The sequence below is a fragment of the Megalobrama amblycephala genome, linkage group LG18 (genome assembly GCF_018812025.1).
Source record: "Megalobrama amblycephala isolate DHTTF-2021 linkage group LG18, ASM1881202v1, whole genome shotgun sequence".
NCBI classification, from domain to species: Eukaryota; Metazoa; Chordata; class Actinopteri; order Cypriniformes; family Xenocyprididae; genus Megalobrama; species Megalobrama amblycephala.
Window position 1 is genome coordinate 37,794,466 of NC_063061.1, and position 20,079 is coordinate 37,814,544.

Sequence of the window (20,079 nt, forward strand, 5' to 3'; positions counted from 1 at the left end):
GTTTATTCTGAACAGATTGTAATTTTTATTGTTTTGTTTTTATTGTTGTAAATTAAGTCAAATTTGCACTGTTATAGGCAGAAAACATCAGACTCACCAATGTGCAGCTGTGTGTCCATGAGGAGTAATGCATCTAAGCAAATACATGATGAATTCAAAGGTGACTGCACTTCTGAAGACAGGTAAATTTATAGATTGGGATGATCATTTTGTGTCACTGATTAAAGTTACAGATACATCTTTGCAATATTTCTCTCAGAAAATCAAATGACCTCTGTGAACTGTGAACTGGCAGAGCGTACGTGAACCAGACGTCATCTCTTCCGCTTTACAACACAAAATAAACATGAATGGATGTAGGATAAATTAATACCGAAGATACAGTACAACTTACTGAAATCCGTATCATGTCATATGTAATGTTAATCGATCAATCATTGTTTTAACAGCGGAAAAGCGCCAATAAAATACCTTGTAAAAATGTCACATTTACCATAAAGCTTACCTGAGAAAAGCCATTCAGTGTCAAAACTTGTTAGTCAGCTACAAAAATGAACTTAGAGAGGAGCATTTTGATATCCACTGTGACTATATAAAGGCCATTGCATATTCATGTACTTAACATGTGCTTCAATACTGAATGTATAAAACCGTTTTATGACAGTCACGTTTAAATGTTTAAGCCGATATTAGAAACGAATAGAAACATAGTATTAAAAACAAGTAATTGTCTTTAAAAACGTGTTATAACATTATTATAAAAACTTCATGTAAGCTACTTTTTGTAAGTAGTTTGCAAATAAATTAATTTTAACCTTTAATATTATAATGATGTACCAGCTGTGGTTCCCTGTATAGTTTACAGCAGTAGTTGAGAAATATTTTTCTGCCATGTGCTATACCTGATAGGCCCCAAATTAATCATTATTGAATTGAAGGTAATCAAATCAAAATCAAATCACAAGCTTCTGAATCAAAATCTAATCCAATTGTGAAATTTGTATCAATGCCCAGCCCTATAGGGTCAATATTTTTTTTTTACTTGAAGCAAATGTTGTTTGTTTTTTTTGTTTTTCCAGTTATTTTCTTGTTAGAGTGCACCAGAATGCTTGGTTTACATGTTAAAATCACAAAAAATTTCTACTGTGGGAGGATGCCCTCAGACCCCCCTACTACTATTTACTTTGTAATCATGTCACCTTTATCACCACTTTAACCCTTTGAGCGGTACGGTCCCACATGTGGGATTTTTATTTCTGTGCCCCTGGGCGTACGGTCCCACATATGGGATTTTTATTTCTGTGCCCCTGGGCGTACGGTCCCACATATGGGATTTTTATTTCTGTGCCCCTGGGCGTACGGTCCCAACATATGGGATTTTTATTTCTGTGCCCCTGGGCGTACGGTCCCACATATGGGATTTCGAACATTCAATGACATCACATAACTGCCAGATTCAAACTGCTTTCGCGCTTTGGCTGCGAGATGGACGCGCACAGCGCTTGTCATATATCACAACTATGCAGTGTTTTCAGCCACATAATGTTTCTTTTAAGGTTTCAGACATTTAAATACGCATAAGCACCATTTAAACAATACATTTAGAGTTTATAAAATACATGCTGATGTCAGACATCAGTGGAAACAGCAATAACAGTGAATTTGAATATAATTTGCCGACATTTATTCATATCAGACACACATAATGGGCCTAATTAACTATAAAGTTTACTCTATTATTCTTCCAGTTTACCAGCCACTTGCATATATTTTGGGAGAAACTGATGAATTCACCTGCTGTAAATTCGACTGACAGGACTCTGTGAACTGCAGTGCAAACTAAGATGGCGGCGCCCATCTCGCATTATAGATCAAGATAAAGATCATTTATAAAGTTTTTAAAACGACAAATCACACTCACTTAACCCTCTATGGTACGCAATATGATATCAATGAGGAAAAATTATTTGTGTTGTTTTTCCTGCTTAAAATTGGACACTTTAACAATATCAATAAACATTTTCATAATTTTTAAATTTATTTAATTTTTATAAGTTTGTTGCCTCGAGGCAACATTGTACCACAATGGAAAAATTTAAACATTTGGCATTTTCATGTAGAAAAAAGAAATGTTTTTATTGAAAACATCAATTTCTTTAACTAGACACTTAAACAAACAAATTTCTCTAGTTTTTAATGTATTAAAAGTTTCATATTTAATAAAAAGTAACATTTTATATCCAGCTGTTGCCCTCAGGCAACATTGTACCATAGTGGAACATAAGTATTACCAAACCATCATATCTTTATGTTATTATATCAAGTTATCATATTCATCTTCATCCTCATCTCCATCTTCTCTCTCACCCTCACTCTCTCTCTGATGGATTGTCACTATGATTTCATCTTCCTCATCACAGTATGACCCCTCATTAACTCCTCATCCTCACCCTCATTAACTGCCAGTGCTACCTGTGTTTTATACCTTTCTGAAGTGCTATAGAAAATGTGCAGATCATAATATATGCAGATATAGTATGTGAATTACTATTCTCATAAGTGCATTACAAAATCATGTGAAAATGCAAACATATTTAGATAATTCTAACTCTTTTCCTTACAAATATGATACATTTGTATTCAAACCTATTGTGCCTGTATGGCCTTATGCGATTCCATTATGGTACAATGTTGCCTTGAGGCAACATACAGTTTTTTGTTATTTTCTCTAAAACATTTTATGATATATAATGTAAAGTTCCTAAAAATACTTCTTTACTTGCCAGTGAAGGTGACTCATATTTTTTTGTGGGTGATTCAATGGTTACAAACAAGTGAAAAAAAGCACTTTTCAATGGAGAAAATATGGAGTCATGTGACATGTGCTGAAACAGGACACAAAATGGACCCCTGTTGGTCATGTTTTGGTCTTTGTTGCACTTTTATTGATTAGTATTTGAGTTATTCTGTCCTGAGATATGTTTGATCAATCAATTGGTGCCTTATTTTATTAAAAACAAACTAAAATAGACCATGTTGCCTGGAGGCAACACCATACCATAGAGGGTTACACATATTTGAGAATCGGAATATCATATAGTTGATGGTAAGCAATTTTGCGAATATTTTAAATAAAAAAGGAAAAACAAAATAATAGTGATCCATCTGTCATACAGTGTTATTGTGGCTGCGTTCAGCGCTCGTGACATACAAGACGTGTTGCCATGGAAACAATAAGGGCAAACGTTCTAAAATAACGGTCGTTTTGCAATCACGTTCTGGTGACGCGCAAAATACCGTGGAGGGCAAGCAGTGAAAATTAGAATGGAAGAGATGGAGAAAAGTCCTTTCTGTGCTGGTTTAGAAAGGTATAAACAGAAAATCACAACATATGTTTGACGTGATCCTTATGTTATGAAGAGGAGCTATTTTTCCACTGAATTGAAAGACTTGATTGCCATTGAGGAGGTAGATATAGAGGATGTAAAGCTGCATTCAGTTCTAGTTTGGTTTGTTTATATCATGCTGCCTTCCTGCTAGTGAAGTTAGGGCAGTATTTTGATTTTCTGTCGTGATTGTGAAAAATGTCGCCATTGTAGGTCATTTATGCTGAATCGAGAATTGCAACAGGAGTTCACATCATCGTTCAAAGAAAAAACTGGACGGTGTAGTACAATTGTTGCCTTTTATACGTGTAAAAACACACTAAGGGAAGCTGGTTGAGGAGGTGACGGGAAGACGTTGTATATCAAATCTAATAATGTGACTTATTTAACCCACTCCCTATCACTCAAAAAAATAATCACATAGCTGAGTGTTTTTGAAAGTGTTGTCTTTGTTGTTGAATCGACTTCTGTCAGCTTGTTAAACATTTATTTATTTGGACATTTTCTACCATATGATGGCTGAAGCAGCAGCTCGTGACACTGTTCTCATGGTAACCAGATCAACATTGTGAACGAAATACTACAAAACTGAAGTGAAAACACCAAATTATCATTCAGTGGGATAAAATAGCTTCTCTTCCCTGCAAACGATACCATGAAGAATGTGGATATTTAACCAAGTCAAAAACAAATAAGGTAAGCCGGTATCTATCTTAATTTCAGCATCAGCAGACGCAAAACACTATTAAAGGCGACAACTTTTAAAGGTAAAAAAATGATATAAGTTATAAAAAACGGTATAAGTTATGTAAACGATATAAACACCTTCTGGGTTCACGATTTTATCGATTTGAGCAACCATAAACGACGCAAAACATACGAATTTTAAACTCACGTTCGAAAGGGTTAAAGTTTGCAGGTATGTTTGCAAATCTTTGAATGCATGATTTGAATTGACGTGGAGTGACACATGTAAATCATCTGAATCTGTATTAAGCTTACAATGCAAGTGATTTGTAATTGTAACAGATTTTATTATTATTATTATTATTATTATTATACAGTTGCATATGTAGTAGATCGGACTCACCAGAGCCCAGCATTTTATCCATAAAGAGTGACAATTCAATGAATGTACCATTACATTTTAAAATTGACAGCAATTTCAAAGACAGGTAAATTTATAGACAGGACAATCATGTGTTCATAATCAAAATTACTCATGACATAATTGCAAATGGCTGCTATAAGTTATACTGCAAATGTGCACTTTTCTTAAATGTTCCTAAAAGTTGTTGTTTGTAATTGTTGTTGTTTTTATTTTAGTAAAGTAAAAATTGCACTGTTACAGGCAGAAAATATCAGGCTCACCAGAGCACAGCTGTGTGCCAATGAAGAGTGATGCTGGAATAAAATGTGACCACACTTCTGAGGACAGGTAAATGTATGGATAGGACAGTCATTTTGTATCACTGATAAAAGGAAACCTATTATAATCAATACTATAATCTCTCATTGACTTGTCCTGTCAAACTAAAGGCCAAAATAACTTAAACACTTTAAAAAAATCTCTGCATCTCTGGTGCTTCCCTTGAGCTCATAGAAAATCAATAGACCCCCTAAAGTGTGCAGTGGGTTTTGTGAGGGGTAATTGAGAATGAATGGAATGGAATTCACACCATATCATAATAACTGTAACTATGAGATTCTGGCTCGTAAAAAGTGCTCACGTCCTCGTAGAGCTCGTAATAGACCTTTATCACAGCTGAATTGATTACCGGAAGTGCTTGTAGAAGCAGTGCATCTATTCTTCCAGTTATGTATATTTTCAGTGTGATGTTAACACCTAGTTGAATGAACGCCTCTTAAAATAAGCATCCGTGGGATAATTTCAAAATCCGGACATTTTCAGAGACTGGAGAAGAGATATTTTGATGATTGCTTTGTACAAAATTTATTTGAAGAACCCCTTGTTAAACCCCTATTAACATCTACACAGCCGAATCATCAGATGTTCTGCAGGTAAGCAAGCAAGGACAATAGCGAAAATGGCAGATGGATCCATAATAACTGTTCATGATCATGATATCATTATATATTTAGTAATTTTGCACAAAATGCGATTTCCCTCATGTTATTCTGTCATGTTTTCTCCCTTTCTTTCCAAAACACGACAAACACCAGTCTCCCTTCTCTGCAGAATGTGATATATCCGCTCAACCAATCATAGCGCACCATTCCGCGCACTGTAAACAGTAATGGCGGCGCTCCGAATACATCCGGCATCCTAGTTTTCCTTATCTGCTTTGTACTTTGTGATCAACAAAAACAGAAAAATTAATAATTTTTACGGCATGATTCGTGAGGAGATTAAGAAGATGAGGCAGGAAAAATGCAGACTGTTGCTTTTTTCACAACAACATCAAACTTCTGTCACGGTCCCCAAAACTGAATCATGGACAGTTTTTAAAAGCTGTTTTTAATACCAATGTACTCGGCAAATGTGTTTATTTTAACCTTGTGTTGGCGCCAGATTCTCTTTAATCGGTAATGACAAACGGAGACATAATTCATTTCTAACATTAACAAGATGACTTTGTCCCAGGGCCTATTGTACTTCAGGCTTTCTGTCCTCCTCCTTTTTTAAATTCGGATCAGGAGCAAGTGGGTGGTTGAGGCCATCTCACTTGCTTATGAAGCGGCCGGACAGCCATCTCCTTTAGCTGTCCGCGCCCATTCTACCAGGGGTATGGCGGCCTCAAAGGCTCTGATGTCGGGAGTTTCCATCCACGACATATTGATGTGGCTGGGTGGTCCTCCCAGCATACATTTATTAGTTTTTATAACCTTGATGTTGGCTCCACTCCGGGGTCAGCTGTGCTGTCTCAGTGATAACAGACAGGAAACGCAGAGTCTTGTTCCCTGGTTCTCAGGGAACTATGGTTACATATGTAACATGAGACGTTCCCTTTCGAAGGGAACTTCAACTCTGCATTGAAATGCTTTGGGGAACGATATAACCATGCCGCCATGCTTAAGGAGAGTGCTTGCCAAAAGATGGCTAGACAAACGTCAAGCAGTTTCGAAGGAAATGCCAGATAGCAACTCACCCTCGGGTCACACAAAGGCTGTCAGTGACAGCATTCCCTACGGCCAACAGCCCAAGCTGACCCTCAAAGAGGCCTTCCGTAGAAAGCCTACCAAGGCTGCTCAAGGCTTCTGGGACCAAATTTTCCAAGGAATTTTCCAAAGAGCCGATAAAAATTTTGCATACAAAACCAGAGACTTTAAACCTTCATATCAAGCCTCCAACATGCTTCTGTTGCGTTGTTTTCACCCTCTAATGAGTCTGAGTAATATGCGTTTACAACAAAAATAGCACAGCCGCTAACTGAATACAAATATGTATATTTCACGTGCTCATAACTTCATGAAAAATGCACAGATCATAGAAAATGACACATCAATATTTAAAGCAGATTCTCAAGATTAAAATGAACCCAAAATCAACATTAATCAACATATTACTCATGGAATGATTTAACATACTTGACTAAAAACATTCCCCTCATCTTTCTGGGATGTAGTGTGTATCCAATGTTCCCGGACCCATCCATGTTCGTTTTCCAACATGGAATGACACAAAATAGATTTTAAAGCTTAAAATCTCATCTTTTTAATGCACCTAACCATTTTGAAAAAAACGAGTGCTGAGAAGTGCCTCTAAACCGGAGTTTACTGCCCGTTGGCGCCACCAGGCTGCAGAAAAAATGAATAACAATTTATTAAACTATACTTTATGCTATCACCACGAAATTTGAACCAGATGCAGCTCAAATGTAGGAGATCATCTCCAAAAAAGATTTTTTTTTTATCCGATCTTATTGCGTTCCTGAGTTATTCCATGTGAAATAAAAAAAGACAATTTTTTTTAAAAAATTATATATATTTTTTGTCTTTTATCAGCTGTTTCTCAGCAAGAAAATGTCCAAATGTAATGTAATTTATATTTTCTTAAAATTTAAAAAGTGTTCTATCAAATGATACCTACCTTTTGACTCTCCTTGCTACAGTTTTGGAGTTATGAGTCTTTACGTTTGTGTGTGTCGCTCAGAAAAAAAACTCTAAAAAAGCCTTCAGGTCTTAAAGGGTTAAAGGGAATGTGGCCAGGGAACCGAAAGGAGCCCCAGCCAGTCACTAGAGGGGAACGAAGTCACCCCCAATGCCACCAGGGAGGCCGACCTGGTTTGATAAAGGACAAACTTAGTCTTGGCCAACCCTGTCTGAATACAGAATCTCTATAACGCATTCTTCAGAGAAGAGAGCAAGTAAGAGTGACTGCGAGAGGGGCAGTAAGCAACTCAAACCCACACGTAGAGATGGGCATCCTGGAGAGCAGAACTCAGCTAAGTGCTATAAACCCTCGTATTGAGGGGAGTATAATCCGCTCATCCTAGGATCTACTCAGCGCCTGGTTATTTGCACTGAGGAGGCTGTGTGCTAGAGAACCCTGATACAGGGGAGCACAAACCAGCCTAGGGCTGATCCTCAATGGGAGGCCTCATGGAGCTTAGGGAGCTAAGCACTATTACACAGACAACCCTAGCAGGGAAGTACACAGCTCAACCTAACAGGTAGACCATACTGTGGGCACATAATCATGGAGGCCAGAATGGGGCCTACATCATGATAATAGCTTTATATGGAGCATGACTCGTACGAAAAGCATTTCGCCATATTAGAAGGATATTCAATGGTGGCCTGTGTGGGCCACCTTGAACACCTGTCTTGCTGGGAGCAGAACATATGACTTAGTAACAGTAGTTGAACTGTAAAGTGCCCACATGACAATCTACCTAACACAATCCAACGAGCAGTGTATTTGGTAAAAGAACCTTTTTACCCTTTGAAAGCAAGAGGAATACAACGTACGCAAACACGCACTAAGGAAGGCCTTTGACGGGCCTATGACCTCAGCAGACATGTGGCATCAGCTCGTGGCAGTGTTTAAAGCACCAGGAAGGATAAATAACTGAACCATAAGGAGGTTAAATAATCACCTGGGGCCCTGGCCAACCAGAAGGATTACACTACAATATAATACATACAATACGCTAGTATGTTCAAAAAAGGCGGCCGAGAGGGCCTAAAACCTTTAAGACATACGGCATTAGTATAGTGGCCATTAGGGTTCTAGGGGCGAAAATAGAACCAACCTAGATACTAGGTAGATATTTAGCTCAACTAGAGTAGAAACCCAGACTCAAGGAGGCTGATGTAGTTAAAACCAAACCTCAGTAAGGTTTTACCACAAAAACTCAAAAGCACCTTTTTACTCTCAAAGTGAGAGGAGTACATAACTGAACTACAACATGCTGCACGGGAGACCCATAGGGCCTACCCTAGTAAACACGTGGCATCAGCTAGTGGCGACCATAACCATACCAACCATCAGGCCATGCATTCAGCAATTTAGTTTCTAAAAAGGAAATGCATATCCTGCCACCATACTCCACGAGAGGCCTGCCTAAGGCCTACTCAAAGCAGAGATGGGGCAGGGCCGATGGTGGTACTGGAATCACAAGCATCCTGCCAACATGTCAGCTAAAAAGGAGGCCTTATGGGGCCTTCCGGTTCAGCAACGTGGCGTTCAGCCCGTTTGTCCATATAAACACAAACTGTGCCAACATGTAAAATAAAAGGAGGCCTTATTAGGGCCTACCCTAGTAAACACGTGGCATCAGCCAGTCCAAGACCATACCAACCAACAGGCCATGCATTCAGTGGAAAACCTTTCACGCATCATATTGAGAGAAGGAATGCATATTAAGCCACCATACTCCATGAGAGGCCTGCTTAAGGCCTACTCAACAGAGGTGGGGCGTGGCCGATGGTGGTATTGGATTCACAAGCATCCTGCCAGCATGTCAGCTAAAAAGGAGGCCTTATGGGGCCTTCAAGTTCAGCAACATGTGGCGTTCAGCCCGTTTGTCCATATAAACACAAACTGTGCCAATGTGTAAACTAAAAGGAGGCCTTATTAGGGCCTACCAGAGGTGTAAAAAGTACTCAAAAATGTTACTCAAGTGAAAGTACAAGTACTGAGTGAAAATTTTACTCAATTAAAAGTAAAAGTATCTGTCCAGAATCATACTCGAGTAAAAGTAAAAAAGTACTACATTAAAATTGTACTTGAGTATTAAAAAAGTAAAAGTAACAGCAAGAATGAAAACTAGAGATTCTTGTATAAGCTTTTAATCTCTAAAAACATGAAGTGAATGAACCACATACAAAGTTTTATCCTCCTTTAGAACTGTTTGTGTTTAATTGTATTTAATTATCAAACTATAAGACTACTACCCAATGCCAGTATGCAACATGCTACTCAAAGTTGCAAAACCTCGGATTTAACTTAAGCAGAAGTTGATTTTCAAAATTGTGAGTGTCAAGCCTAGCTCTTTTGGGGCTAAAAATCAATCCTGCAGTGCCTGAAACACTGGTGTCTGAAACACAGGCCAGATATCCATCCAACTCTTTGCTGGCTTCATGTGTTGTCTGTTTCAAAGAAGCAAAAAAATCTTCATCATCAGATGAACTGTTGGCCATGGGTGCTCTTGATTCTGTGGCTGATTTTTGACTTCCTCCATTTTCTTCCACTGACTGTTATACAGTGGGTACGGAAAGTATTCAGACCCCCTTAAATTTTTCACTTTTTGTTATATTGCAGCCATTTGCTAAAATCATTTAAGTTCATTTTTTTCCTCATTAATGTTCACACAGCACCCCATTTTGACAGAAAAACACAGAATTGTTTACATTTTTGCAGATTTATTAAAAAAGAAAAACTGAAATATCACATGGTCCTAAGTATCCAGGCCGTTTGCTCAGTATTTCGTAGAAGCACCCTTTTGATCTAATACAGCCATGAGTAGTTTTGGGAAAGATGCAACAAGTTTTTCACACCTGGATTTGGGGATCCTCTGCCATTCCTCCTTGCAGATCCTCTCCAGTTCTGTCAGGTTGGATGGTAAACGTTGGTGGACAGCCATTTTTAGGTCTCTCCAGAGATGCTCAATTGGGTTTAAGTCAGGGCTCTGGCTGGGCCATTCAAGAACAGTCACAGAGTTGTTGTGAAGCCACTCCTTCATTATTTTAGCTGTGTGCTTAGGGTCATTGTCTTGTTGGAAGGTAAACCTTCGGCCCAGTCTGAGGTCCTGAGCACTCTGGAGAAGGTTTTCATTCAGGATATCCCTGTACTTGGCCGCATTCATCTTTCCCTCAATTGCAACCAGTCGTCCTGTCCCTGCAGCTGAAAAACACCCCCACAGCATGATGCTGCCACCACCATGCTTCACTGTTGGGACTGTATTGGACAGGTGATGAGCAGTGCCTGCTTTTCTCCACACATACCGCTTAGAATTAAGGCCAAAAAGTTCTATCTTGGTCTCATCAGACCAGAGAATCTTATTTCTCACCATCTTGGCAAACTCTATGCAGGCTTTCATGTGTCTTGCACTGAGGAGAGGCTTTCGTCAGGCCACTCTGCCATAAAGCCCCGACTGGTGGAGGGCTGCAGTGATGGTTGACTTTCTACAACTTTCTCCCGACTGCATCTCTGGAGCTCAGCCACAGTGATCTTTGGGTTCTTCTTTACCTCTCTCACCAAGGCTCTTCTCCCCCAATAGTTCAGTTTGGCCGGACGGCCAGCTCTAGGAAGGGTTCTGGTCGTCCCAAACGTCTTCTATTTAAGGATTATGGAGGCCGCTGTGCTCTTAGGAACCTTAAGTGCAGCAGAAATTTTTTTGTAACCTTGGCCAGATCTGTGCCTTGCCACAATTCTGTCTCTGAGCTCTTCAGGCAGTTCCTCATGATTCTCATTTGCTCTGACATGCACTGTGAGCTGTAAGGTCTTATATAGACAGGTGTGTGGCTTTCCTAATCAAGTCCAATCAGTATAATCAAACACAGCTGGACTCAAATGAAGGTGTAGAACCATCTCAAGGATGATCAGAAGAAATGGACAGCACCTGAGTTAAATATATGAGTGTCACAGCAAAGGGTCTGAATACTTAGGACCATGTGATATTTCAGTTTTTCTTTTTTAATAAATCTGCAAAAATGTCAACAATTCTGTGTTTTTCTGTCAATATGGGGTGCTGTGTGTACATTAATGAGGAAAAAAATGAACTTAAATGATTTTAGCAAATGGCTGCAATATAACAAAGAGTGAAAAATTTAAGGGGGTCTGAATACTTTCCGTACCCGCTGTAATTTCCAGGTCAACAAAGAGCTTAGAACCCAAGAGGCGACACTCTGATACTTTTTAGGCAACAGTCACTAGATGGCGCTCCGGTAGCGCGGCCACCATTATGGGGTGAAAATACTAACTGGACCATTGAATCCTTCACATCTTATGCACCCCAAATCGGTGAATTTCACTGCCAAATCAGAAGCGCAATAGAACAGTTTTTTAAATTAAGTCACCAGTAAATTGTATGGCTCCTACAGTAAATGTTGTATTGTCTTATATACGTTTTATTTTACCAGTTGTGGAATCCAACCATTCATCCATCTGAGGTAACGTAGTTAGCCTACTTTATTGAGCATTTTCATTTTATGAAACTTTACACATTTATTAATAGTAAATTAATAATTAATTAATTTAAGATCATCATGTTTGCAGCGAACAATATATTTCAGACCTAGTGGAGTAATAATAATAATATCTAGATCTGAACTGAAATAAGCTATATTGTACGTTTTAATGGATCACGCTACAAACATAATGATCTTATGATCTGCTGTGTCCATTATCGCATAATTCCCACTTTTGGACACTTTTGCTTCAATGGACATTAGACAACACTGCAAAATCAAGCTGTTATTTTCATATATTTATTGTCCAACATTCCCAATTTTTCTGATGCATATCATAATTTCAATTTCATATGTCGGTATTAATTCAGGGTTTATAAGTCTAATACTAATACTAGATCTTTTAAAGAGTTTTAACCCAAACTGATTTTTAGTTTGTTTTTTTAACAAAGCAGCTGATTTTGCCATAGAAACTAGTGGACTGCCAAGTCGCCTTCACCCCAAAATGGCGGAAATACAAGGCCGCTGCTGGCGCAGGTGTTGCAATGGAACATTCTGTTGAGTGTTGCTTCTTGTTAGTGTATATTCTTTGAGGTCAAGGTGCTGTGCATTGTGGTAATTGATGCAACATGACGTCACTTCCAAAGGACCAATGAACATGTCTGACCAATTTCATGGAATGTGAAAATGAATCTCATTGAATAAATAACCATTAAATTAAACTGGTCATCAGCGCAATTCAATTGGTTTGGTAATAGCAAAAGAAAATAGAATGAAGTGATCTCCAAAAAATAAGTACTTTTTGACTGTAAATAAAATTGTAAGGAGTAAAAAGTACTCTTTTTTCTCAAAAAATGTAATCAAGTAAAAGTAAAAGTACTGATTTTTAAATGTACTCAAGTAAAGTAAAAATCCCCAAAAATAATACTTAAGTACAGTAATCAAGTAAAATTACTCAAGTACTTTACACCTCTGGGGCCTACCATTTCAGTGACACGTGGCGCCAGCTCGTGAATATAAGGGAACCAAGCTTACAGGGAAACAGCTGTAACCCAGCAAAGCTGTGGGAAGCTAACTACAACCTGAGCTATGGCTACACATTCCAACAGGCAATGTACCCTACTCCAGTGACTAAAGGGAACCAATAAATGCCTACATGGTCTATGGGGAGGCCTACTACCTTAAACAGGCACGTGGCAAAAGCCTGTGGCAGTGTAAAATCTATGTGAGCAAACTATGATCACCTAACAACAGCACTTGAAAAACATAAGCTGCTAACTAGAAAGAGGCTAAAGACATAAGAGCCTACATTCCAAGTTATATGCAATATAGCTGTTATCAAGATAACCAAAGGGAGCTAATAGAAACCAGACTGCAAAAACAGTTCTAACACTACCCTGAGTATGCAATCCAGCAGGTGATGCACTCAGTGACACAAATAAACCCTAACTGAGGAATATTAAAATAGTCACCAATCTCTCTAAATAGAGGCTAATATCAAAAAAGGCCTGCTATTATGAGAACAGGTGCTAACCTGTGGCAGCATAAGTAAGCTCACATACAAATGTAGGGCAAAAGGCTAGAACTCAAAGCAAAACACAATGCTTTGAAATACATGCTATCCTAATAGGATAAATGTTCTCTCCAAACAGATTCGCAAATCTGTACTGAGCCCTAGAGGACGGAGGCTAAAAAGCTAGCACTGTCAACTCAAACTTGAATGGAAAATCTAGTGGCTCAGAGGAAAAAAAAAAATTCTAAAGTATGAAAGTGGGGCCTAGCATACACTGATAACTTATCTACGCAAAGATAAGGGCCTACCACCTGAGAAAAACAGCACCAGGGAGTCTCAAAACAGCCTACAACCTTAGCTGTTAACTCACCAATTGCACCTACATAAACAAGGGGACAATGGGCATACAGCCTAACAACTCCCTCGGGAGGAGGCCAGAACTAGGAACTATACCTCCTGACAAGGGATAGTATACATAGGGTTAACATATAACACACCTAACCTAGCTCTAGCCTAGCCACTAAGCTACAGGCCTTCTTACAGGGCCACAAGCCTAGTGAAGCCTGGGCTTCACCTCCAAATCTCATGGATAAGAGAAAGAAAGCAAAGCTCACAAGCAAACAATGTCAGGCGGCCGATTAAGGCCAACCTAAACATACATACTAACTGAAGTGACGAGTGCTAACTCAAACTACTCTAGAAAACAGCAGATGAGAAGCTACTCTTAACAACTGGTGGCTAAGAGGCGGCCATTTTGTGTCCTGCACAATATATCTTTCTAGCCAACCTATCAACTTCAGTTTGCCCCAAAACCCCTTACCTTTTCTGACTACATGCCCAGAAAAACTATACAGGAAAACAAGGTCTAATTTTAAAAACATAAAATATAGACCCTCCTGTGGCTCAAAGACCAAAGACTCCTAATACTCCTTTTTCTCCACATGAAAGGATAAAATCTAGGGTTCATTAAAGCCTAAAAGATCCTCTCATAATCAAACCGAAAAAGCGGGCCGACAGAAAAATCACTATGGGCCCAGCCATCAGTCTGACCATAAGAAGCATCTGAGCATGATATATGTCTATAAAATATACATACATGCATATAAATAAACATACATACACACACACACACACACACACACATATATATATATTGATTACAAACGCAACAGTGTTTACAACCGATCACCCATCTCACTCTCGCTTCTTCCCCCTCCAGTCTCTCTGGGCTCAGATACAAATCTGAATGGCTAGGGGTTTTTCCATGCCCTCCCGATCTCAAACAAGGAGATCAGGAAGGAATGGAAAGTTTATGGGAGCTGCAGCATTCATGGACAGAAAGGAACCGCTCGTCGAGCCGTCCACGCGCGGCCCCTTTCTTAACGTGCTCTCACAGCAGCTGCAGCCTGCCGAAAAGTGCGTCGCAAAAACACCAGCAACTCCGCATGCACAGCAGCCAGCGGGGCGCGCACTGCCGGACGCGATGACGTCAAACACGGACATCATCGTCATCCAACAACTCATCCTCGTCAGCCCCGGGGGAGTTGAGAGAGAATACAACTTTCTCAAACTTCCCAACGAGCTCACTTGCAAGCCCTATGATTGCAGCCGCCGTTTTGCCTCAGCACAAACGGGGCCAGAATCACCAGGCACAGATGCGGATACCTCTTCCCTCGAGAAGAGTGCCAAACGAGAACGAGGGCGTCCCAATAGGGAGACGCTCACAGTAAATAACGGAAAAACACACAGACAGCGCCCTCAAGCGCTGTCTATGCACACTCCTCTCCCAGACAGAAAACACCTAGAAATGTGTATATCAAGTGTCAAAAGCTGGGACACGGATGAACACACTCTCTTGAACATTTGTAAGGCATATTATATATTATAGATATAATCTGTTTCTCCAGGCGCTCCTTTTATACTTCCGGGTCATGCCATATTACGTCATAGGCTATCGCTGGCCAAGAGGGATTGGAGTTGTTGGATAGTTGGCTTTCAGACACCGGGTCACGTGTGACGTTCCCCAAAGCGTTTCAACGCAGAGTTGAAGTTCCCTTCGAAAGGGAACACCTTTTTACTCAAATGAATCAAAATGGAGTTATTGCGTTTTGGAACCAAACTCTTCATTTGTAAATGTTTTGTTGGCATGTTGCTAATGTACTGTTAAATTTAAAGTTATTGAGGGGTGGGAAGCACGAACATTTAAAGGTGTACACACAAATCGGAGCATTTTTAATCCCACCCCAAAATAGGCAGTTAAAACATGATATAATAAAAAAAATCTATGGGGTATTTTGTGCTGAAACTTCACAGACACATTCAGGGGACACCTTAGACTTATATTACATCTTGTGAAATGGAGATTCTAGGGCACCTTTAAAGTACTTACTGTCTTACTACATTAAATCTTACTACAAACCTGGTAAAAACGACTGGCGGTCAATGGAGTAAAGCCTTGTTTTGCCCGCCAGGGCATGACAACACGTGAAAACAATCGATGATCACCGTTTGCTTGCATCTCCGCCCGCTCTGCTTCTGATGGCTAGGGGCACTCATGAGTATTTTAGAACTAAGGGGTACTTATACTATTTTGATAGATAGATCTACAATCTTACGTTTGGGAGCAATTTAGTGAGAAAGTGCACTGATTAGGTCGTTTCAAGGCAAGTAGAAAGAACTATTGCAATCTTTTTTTCAATAGATGGGGAAATATACCTTTGTTTCATATAGTTATATGGTAAGTATCACATTGTGGGCCGTAAATTAAGGTGGTGCTTGCTACACTCTTGTTTCATGAAGTTACAGAGTAAATATGACATTGTGGGCTGCAAATTAAAGTGGTGATTGTTAATCTCTTGTTTCATGTAGTTACAGGGTAAGTAATAAAAAAAAAAAAACACAAAAAATTTGATATCACTGACTCCGAAAACTTTATTTGAAAAACAGATTTAAAGTTACAACACTTCTTATTCGTTTCTCTTGCTTGGCTTCCTCCTCCTCTTGTATATATATATACAAATACAACTATTTAAAAAAAAAAATACATTTAAAAAAAAATTATTATTTTAAAAAAACTTTTACTTTGGACCAACTGTCACCTGTGTGTGCATGAGAGGGTTGAGAGTTCATGCTTGACGTAACTTGAAGCGTGATGTAAGCGTGCCGAGAAACTCACGCAAAAAGTCACGCGGATGTCGGATGGCGTCAGTTTATTTTTTAATTTTTTTTATTAATGCTCACAACAAAATACACAGAATAACAGATAATGATAATGAGAAACAAACAAGACAGAATAACAGAGACGGCAGTTCTCGCGCAAGTTTTTCACATGAATCTCCTGCGAGAACGTCATGAAAGCTTCACGTTGCTCATTACAATATGCTTCGTCAAACACAAAGTTGACTCTCACGCAGACGCTGGTGACAGTTGGTTGAAAGCGAAAAGATGAATAGCCTAAACCATGAGAAAATTTCTGGATGTAGCCTATTGTATTTTCTTTTAATGGGATTCCTTCTTAAGATTCATCAGTTGAGAAACAAGAGGAGGAAGCCAAGCGAGAAACAACAACATCAAAGGGACAAAACGTGTTACTTTCTGTCTGGACTTTAGAATTTGAAATGAAAAGTTGATTAAAACAAAAAATTAATGAACTGAATAATAAGTGTTTTAGACCTGTTTTTAATTAAAGATGCAGTATTTAATAATTTTGTCGCTAGAGGTCACTAGAGGCCTATTCAAAACAAAGGCATAGCTTGATGACGCCAAGTTTGAGAGTGGAATCTTGGGACATGTGGTCTTCACCTCAACGGACAGTGCAAAAGGACAGGGATAGGACTCGGGAAGAAATCTTGTTCATGGATGTGATTATTAACGTTATTGTAGTATGAAGCAGAGCAGGACCGAGTGTTGTGGGAGGTGAACGAGGCCGCTGGAGCGATTGCTCAACACACGCGCAAACTTTTATTATTCCACAGTTGCCAGCGCTGCTTCCGCTTTTCCGGTCATGAGTATGAGGTAACGCAGCTCTGTTTATCGTATTAGATACATTTGAGTGCTGAAAAAGATGTTATAACGTTACTCTGTGCGTTTGCTTGGCGGCTGCTGTGAGACACTTGTTTGAGACACACTGCAGTAAGCTAGATCGATTTTAGAATATCATATTAAATATTGGATGGGTTGTGTTGATAAATGGCATGCAATTCATTTTAAAACGTATTGTATGATGGAGAAAATGCTGTATTACTGTTACTAAAAATAAAGCTGTATCTGATTATGCTATGTAAGCTACTTCACAAAATATTGTTTTTCTCTGAGGCATGGTAAAGCACAGTACTCGCAAAAAATCAAGAAAACTGATTTAAACGATAAGACTAAACGTGTTGAGCTATATAACAATAATTTGTTTTCTGTCTAATATATCAACAGTTATTCCCTTGTCTATTAAAATGTGTATTATATTAAAGCGTCTTTGGTGTTTCCATGGTTTCTACAAAATAAAATCGTAAACCTTAGTTAAAATTGCAATTTTCTCATGATTTACAAATAATTGGAAGCATTTGGGATATTGTAAGTACTCAAGTGAACAAAATATATAACACTGGCCTAGTGGTTTTTGGATATTTTACTGCAAAAATATTACATATTGCACCTTTAAGTTGTTTTTCAAATAAAGGTTTTGGAGTCAGTGATATCAGATTGTTTGCAGGTTTTTTTTATTATTATTACTTACCCTGTAACTACATGAAACAAGAGTGTAACAAGCACCACTTTCATTTACAGCCTGCAATGTCATACTTACCCTGTAACTACATGAAACAAAAGTATATTTCCCCATGTATTAAAAAAAGATTGCATTAGTACTTTCTATTTGCCTTGAAACAACTTAATCAGTGCACTTTCTCGCTAAATTGCTCCTAAGCGTAAGATTGTTGTCTATCATAATAGTATAAGTACCCCTTAGTTCTAAAATGCTTACAGTACAAATAATATGTTATTTTCCTGGTTGTTACCCCTTTATTCCCAAGACTTTACATGTTGTTCCCCTATACTTACACATACTTAATTTATAGGTACACTATATATTGAAAGTTACGCTGTAAATTCGTTGTAATTAGTTGCAGTATTTTCCGGGCTGTAATCTAAAGCGTTACCACTCTTTGCAAGTTACAAAACACACGCACAGTGCTGACTGACTGGTGATCTTCGAGTTAAACAGACCCAGGAACCAAAGTAATAGATTGGGACCTGACCCGGACCTGGCTGAACATTTAAAATATAGACCCGAACCCATACGGGTCCCGGGTTGGGTCCCCGGGTCCTCGGGTCTCAGGTACTCTTTGTAGACCTCTAGTACACACACTGCCAACGGACATTTACATCCAAACACCATGCAAAAGTGAATTTTGCATAATAGGTCTTCTTTAAGGCAGTTAAGGCACATTCATTTATCTTTTTAAATACTGCTCTTACAAAAATTAACCATGGTTTTACTACAAGTACAACCAAAAAACAATGTTTATAGTTACACATGGTAACCACAAATCAACCATGGTATTTGTAGTAAAACTGTGGTAATACAAGTGGTAATCAACCAACGAAAAAAACATGGTACTACATTTTTTCAATTAAAAAAAACATGGTTAAGAGACAAATACTGTTAATAAAAAGACGAACACTGGACTGTGGCAGGTTAGTTGGAAAAAACATTTATTTATTATTCAGAATGCACATTTAAGGGAAATATATTTATAGGAACATTTGAGCAGGTTGAAGATATGAGATGTAAAAAAGTAAGCAAAAACTTACTTTAGCTCAGTAATTGCTTTTTCCTTGAGCTTCTGTAAAGCCAAAACAATCTGTCCATTAATTTTACTATTATCACTGTGAAGCTGCTTTGAAACAATCTGTATTGTAAAAAGCGCTAAATGAAGATGACTTGATTTGACTTGACTATTAAAAAGAACAGCTGAAATCAATACACAAATACTGTTTAAAATGTTAATGCCTTGAGTTATTTTTTGTAATATGTAAAAATTCTTAAAACACTAACTTGATAAGACTGACATGGTTTTAATAAATAGAACATTAATTACATTGTTAAAGTAAAAAACTAGAAAATAGAATTGTATTTGGTTTCTTTTTTTCTTGTTTGATGTAATGTAAAGTAATGTTCAATTAACAAGGAAAATGTGGCAATGTTAAAAGTAGTGGACATGAATTTACATGTGATTTATAAAAATTTAAAAATAAATAAACTGAGGTCATTGTTTGCCTCGATTTCAGAACACCACTGCACGTCACTATATATATATATATTGGATATAGTATCCAAATAGATAAAGTAAGCAGGTCTGTGTGAATCAATTAAAATTAACAAATGAATTGTTTCTGTAATTAATCATATTTAGTGTTAATCAGATATAATATTACAATTTGCAGTCATATATATATATATATATATATATATATATATATATATATATATATTTTTTTTTTATTTTTTTTTTTTTTTATGGGAATTATCTATTTATTAGTGTTTTTAGACTTTAAATTACTTTTTATGTACATTTATGCAAATCACACCTG

The 20,079-nt window shown here is 38.1% G+C and overlaps 1 protein-coding gene across 12 annotated transcripts in view; it reads left to right on the plus strand.

The window, feature by feature from the left end:
* LOC125252682 (NLR family CARD domain-containing protein 3-like) overlaps window positions 1-20,079 on the plus strand; it is a 54,289-nt gene that overhangs the window by 14,652 nt on the left and 19,558 nt on the right. For 8 of the 12 annotated variants that reach the window (XM_048166182.1, XM_048166184.1, XM_048166180.1 and 5 more), the window contains 2 exons: window positions 78-182; window positions 4,738-4,824. In XM_048166182.1, coding sequence (XP_048022139.1) covers window positions 78-182; window positions 4,738-4,824 — 192 coding nt within the window. The remainder of the gene's footprint in view (window positions 1-77; window positions 183-4,737; window positions 4,825-20,079) is intronic. The other 4 variants (XM_048166190.1, XM_048166191.1, XM_048166183.1 and 1 more) reach the window with 3 other exon arrangements.